The 5,370-nt window shown below is 47.6% G+C and overlaps 1 protein-coding gene across 1 annotated transcript; it reads left to right on the forward strand.

Annotated features, from left to right (window-relative positions):
- Positions 1-1,085: 1,085 nt before the first annotated feature.
- LOC123162268 (uncharacterized) lies at positions 1,086-2,051 on the forward strand. Its single transcript, XM_044580043.1, has 2 exons — positions 1,086-1,705; positions 1,824-2,051. The coding sequence occupies exons 1-2, from the start codon at positions 1,413-1,415 to the stop codon at positions 1,963-1,965; spliced, it is 435 nt and encodes a 144-aa protein (XP_044435978.1). The 5' UTR covers positions 1,086-1,412; the 3' UTR covers positions 1,966-2,051.
- The last annotated feature ends 3,319 nt before the right edge of the window (positions 2,052-5,370 follow it).

The following is a 5,370-nucleotide window of genomic DNA, read 5'->3' on the forward strand; positions in this document are numbered from 1 at the left end:
AGCGGTGAAGCGACCGGCACCGCTTCCTCCCCCCTCCTCCTCCTCCTGTGTCGCCAGTGGACGCGCACCCGACGCCGTTGATGGGGCGCGAGCGCGACGCCCGCGGTGAGGACGAACGGCGGCAACACGAACGGGCCATGGTTGCGGAAGAAGCCGAAGTGACGGGGCGGGGAGGCCGGGCGCGCGGGACACGACGCGGCGCCAGCGGCGGCACAGCGCCGCGCACCGGCAGCCGCCTGAAGACCTCCGGCCAGCAGCATGTTGTGGGGCAACGCGGACGTGATCGGCATCCACGGCCTCATCACCTCCCGCTCCTCCGCCAGCATATACCCCGTCTTCGAGTACATGGAGCACAACCTCGCCGGACTCGCTTCCTCCCCTTACCTCTCCAAATGGAGGGACTGCGTCGCGAGCAGGGCCTGTATGCACCGGAGCGTGCCCACGACATCACCTGTGACCTGCTCGACGAAATGCCGCTGCCTACTTGAGCCTCAACACTGCTCCTGGGGGGCGCAACGAGTGGAAAGATTTACGCCCCAGGCAAAAAATTTCGCCGGCAGCCCCCCAAGGGGCGAAAGAACTGCCTCCTGGGGGTGCCAACGAGTGGAGATGCTCTAAGACATGGTACCATGTGAAAAAAAAAGTGGCAACACGTACTTGCTGAGAGCCAAAATACACCAGGAACATATTGGGTTTTGTAGGTGTTGGATCAGAGACGGTGCTCCGTGTCATGGCACAAATCGATTGACCACCGTACCTGTAAATTTATGCTTCTAATCTTCTATGCTTGACCTGTTTTATTATTGCTCCAAAGATGGCCATATACCAGCGGTATCACGAGCAGATCCAGTAAAGTAATTTGGTTGGTTGGTTGGTTGAACTGGAGCTTCTTCTTTGTCACCCGCAAGCGGGACCCCGTCACACCACCAGACACCGTCAGGCAAGATGCCGCGTCCCGTGGTAATCTGGCTGAGGGCCTCGTGTGCGGCAGGCGACGCTGTGTGCTGAGAGATTGGGATCATCGATCTTACAGATGAAACCTCTGAACCTATTTCTCCATTCTCTCAACCTAAACCCTGGTTGCTTTCTGTCTCTTCACCAACCTCCGGCTCCCCTCTCCAATACCACCTCTGTTGTGCAAGCCCTAGCGAGATCGTAGCACTCTTGCCGCTACCATTCGGCACGCGCCCTGCATGCCAGGCGCAGGTCCAGTCTGGTTCGGTCTCCGAGTTGGTGTGGCCGTCGGTGGCGGACTCGGAAACACGGCCCGCCCTACCGGAGACGGAGTCGGACACCCCCATACAGCCGGCCGGGTATAAATGTACATAACCCAGCCTCCTCCCCTCCATTGACAACAGGGGTCGCTTGACAAAATCGCGCACGCACGCACGCACAGGAAGGTAGGGAGAGCGATGGCGACGGCGCTTCGACACGCGGCGATGAGGCTGGGCGGCGGCGGCGCATGGGCGAAGCTGCTGCCAAGGAGGCTCGTCCACGGCGGCGCAAGACCCGCTGCGGCCGCCGCGGCGGACGGCAAGACCCGCGCCCTGGACCTGATCAAGCAGAAGAGGGAGGAGCTGTTCGACCTGATCGCCGACACGGAGCGGCGGTACGACACGCGCATGACCAGGGAGGGGTTCCAGAACACCCGGATGCTCCAGCAGCTCGCCGTGCAGATCAAGCCCAGGCCCAACGACCCGCTCTGGTACGTGCGTGCCCCTCGACCAAGCATGGATATGCTCGATCGGCTGATCTCCTTCCCTTCTTTGTGACGACTGACGAGAAAGAAGATGAATTTGCTGATGTGAATTTCGTTGTTGCAGGCGCTCGAAGCGGAACTCGAAGCTGGCCAACGATTACCTGGGCCTTACGGGGGCTTGCGTGGCGGGCTACATGTTCACGAAAAAATGGCTTCATTCCGACAAGGAGGCGGCGGAGGAGACGATGCCAGATCCGCATGTCTAGGAAAAGAAAAATGCTCAGTGGTTCATATTTTTTAGGATCAAATTATTATTATTATTTGTAAAAATAACAGGCATATTATAAAGATTCGTCGGATGTACAAAGCACCCTGACATAATAAAAATTCTTGAATTCTAAAAAGTGCATACACAACTATTTAGCAAAATTGAGCGGCCGGCTCTCACCAGGGGCGGACCCAGAACAAAAATGTCCCGGTGTCCCATGTCTATTGCATACTTATGGATATCAAACAATAATATGGATATATAGTAAAGTATTGGAAAAAACCAAAGTATTAAAAACTACAACATTTTAGCATGTAGGTGTAAGATACCACAGTTTTGACATACCACATTATTTTGAAGTATTTGGAATACTTTGGAGCTGTTTGGTAGTGTTGTATATATTGACGCACCTAATAACTAGCTAGCCGTTTTCTACTTGCTTACCCTGTTACCCAAACCCAACGGCCATGCAAAAGACCACCCATATGCACAAAGTCCATAGCCAAACTGTCAACGATCATGCCGAAAGCTCGTCCTGCAGCTTACAAAGATGAGAAAAACCGTGCAGTGCCGTCAGCTGGCCGGCACCGTAGTAGACACACGAAGAGAAGTAGGAGGCTCGGTGATGCAATCTTCATGAGGCCGCAGGAGGTTTCTTCCTCAGAAAGTAAGGCCTGCCAGCTTCATGCCACGGGCCTCTTGAGAAGGGAACAGATGATTAAGCGTACTAGCCATTTTTCCATGGTCGTCTCTTTATCTATCCACGGCAACCTGAGGGAGAGACGATCTCCAGCAATGAGCGAGCGGCGGTGGCCTGGGAACGAACGAGGACGAAGAAACGTGTTTGTTTTTTCGCCCGCTCTGTTTTTAAAAAAGAGGTCCTGGGTTCTTTTTATTAGACAGAGAAAATACTGCATTTTGAGGAATACTGTAGTATTAATATTACAGTTTTTGTGGAGACCAAACAGCTCAAAGTAATTAAAACCATAGTATTTAGAAAAACTGTAGTATTCACAAAATACTTAGAAAATGCAGAGCTATCAAACGGGGCCTTAACAGTTCAATATGTATAGAAAACCGTGTAATAGTGAAAATACTTACACAAATCCAAAATGACGAGTTTGAATTAAAATGGTAGTTGATTGGAGGGAAATTACTTAACAGTATAACTCAGCTAGCTAGGAGCCACCACAGTGTTTTGACGTCCTCAACCGTTAGACTTGAAGCAGGAACGGACCAGATCATTTGGTCGTAACAACCGGCACCGATACGTTGCGTTTTCACCGCGTCATGACCTAGCGCACATACTCGGGCTGCTGCTCCGCATACCGAGCTAGCGATCTCCTCGGTCGTTGGGCTGATCGGTGGCCAAAAAAGCCCATATAGGCGCAACGAGCACGGCCTCCATCCATCACAGGTATGGGCAAATCGTATTATTTGTCCAAGGCTCAGTGGGCCAGTGTCCGTCCAGGTTTGAAGGGAAAAAACATATATTATATTTTGCTGCACATGATTAGTTTTTTTTTAAGGTTTTTGAGATGAGATCGCTGACCACCATTGCCGCGTGGTTCAGGATCTGTTATTGTTCATGCATGGGGAGCGGCGTTTTGGCTCCTAGGTGCATATGCACCCATTGTCAAAATACACATTTTGAAATGTTGAAAAATTCGGAACAAAAATTCCACGTGTATATCCAGACATTTTATGCGCGTTCACAAGGTTTCGGTGAAAAATGACGTTTTTTGTGGCTTGTGTAAAAAAGATAAAGAAATGCCTCGTTAATAGTTAGAATGAAGCATCAGAAATTGTCTTTTTTACACAAGCCACAAGAAACTTCGTTTTTCACTGAAACCTTGTGCACACACATAAAATGTCCGGATATACACGCGGGATTTTTGTTCCGAATTTTTCAACTTTTCGGAATGTGTATTTCGACAATGGGTGCATATGCACCTAGGAGCCAAAGGCAATTACCGCCATGCTTGCATTTTCTCAGCGTTTCTGTTTATACAGGAATACTAGCATAACCATCTTGATCTCGATGTTATATAGACATGTATATTTAGACATATATTTTGTGCTCCTATTTATGAAAGGGAGCACCAGCTTCGTTGGTGCTTGATTTAGGAGGAGACTTGACCTGTTCTAACTACTAGATCCAAGCCAATACAGCCAATCCTGATATGCTAACGGGTCAATTCTAACTTCAAATATGCTAACTATTTCAAATATGTGAAATACCATCATCAAAATAAATATGCAAATGGGTCCGCTATGACTTCAAATAAATATGCCCTCTACCATGGCATTCTAGCTTAAGCCATTCAAATTTCAACAAATATTTCTATTGTTCATCCGTTTCAAATATATCATAGTTTACTGTTTAAGATGAACGGGCGCAGCAACGTGCATCTTCATGGTCTAGTGAACAATAATAGGTCATCGAGTCTCCAAGAAAAATGCGACATTAGGTGTCAATTGCCTACAAATAAACAAAAGCACTTAGTATAAATCATTATGTAAACTTGCGTAATCGAAAAAAACTGAAAAGTTAAGATCGTTACTTTCAAAATTGGATAAGTCATCATTTTGTTAATGTGAGGGGGCAACATCCACTAGTGCAGAACCGGACAATAGCACCGGTTCGTAAGGCCCTTTAGTGCCGGTTCCATAACCGGCACTAAAGTGTGGTCACTAAAGCCCCCCCTTTAGTACCGGTTCAGCACGAACCGGTGCTAAAGGCAACCATGTGGCACGAGCCAGCTCCGGGGGCCTGGAGCCCTTTAGTACCGGTTGGTAAGACCAACCGGTACTATAAGGTTTGGGGGTTTTTAGTTTTATGATTTATTTTTCATTTGATTTTGTGTTTCCATTTTAATTCTTTTTCGTTTGCTGGTATTTTACGATACTACACATTGTAAACGTTATGCATATATATATATATATATATATATATATATATATAATAGAATTTCTAGTAGAACCAATCATCGAGTTCAACATGATTGTCATGATATTATAAGCGTTCATATATAACACCACAAAAGCAAATCACTTAAGTTCAGAACGAAGAACACGGACATGAAAGGACAAGTACTAATTAAGAGCAGCATGAAGAACTAGCTAAATCACTCCTGCTAGCTACTCTCTCTCTGGTAAAATAGCATAGAACATGTATAGCTCTCCTGATTGATCATACTGGAGCATGCCGATGAACCTGTCTCCTAATCGTGGGCTGCGCTTCTCATTGCTGCCCCCTAGTACTTCTCTGCGATCATTAACAATTTTCCTCCAATCTTTCACTATTAAGCATTCATCGCTTCTAGAAATCCTGAATGCATTCATGTGCAATGCAGGATATCTTGGCCGTAAGCTAACAATTGACATCTGACCTTTAGTCTCG

This window comes from Triticum aestivum, chromosome 7B (genome assembly GCF_018294505.1).
Source record: "Triticum aestivum cultivar Chinese Spring chromosome 7B, IWGSC CS RefSeq v2.1, whole genome shotgun sequence".
Lineage (NCBI taxonomy): Eukaryota > Viridiplantae > Streptophyta > Magnoliopsida > Poales > Poaceae > Triticum > Triticum aestivum.

Coding starts and splice junctions, on each gene's coding strand:
- LOC123162268 (XM_044580043.1), top strand. CDS start 1,413: ATGGCGACGGCGCTTCGACACGCGGCGATGAGGCTGGGCGGCGGCGGC. Junction 1,706..1,823: donor AGGCCCAACGACCCGCTCTG/GTACGTGCGTGC, acceptor TCGTTGTTGCAG/GCGCTCGAAGCGGAACTCGA.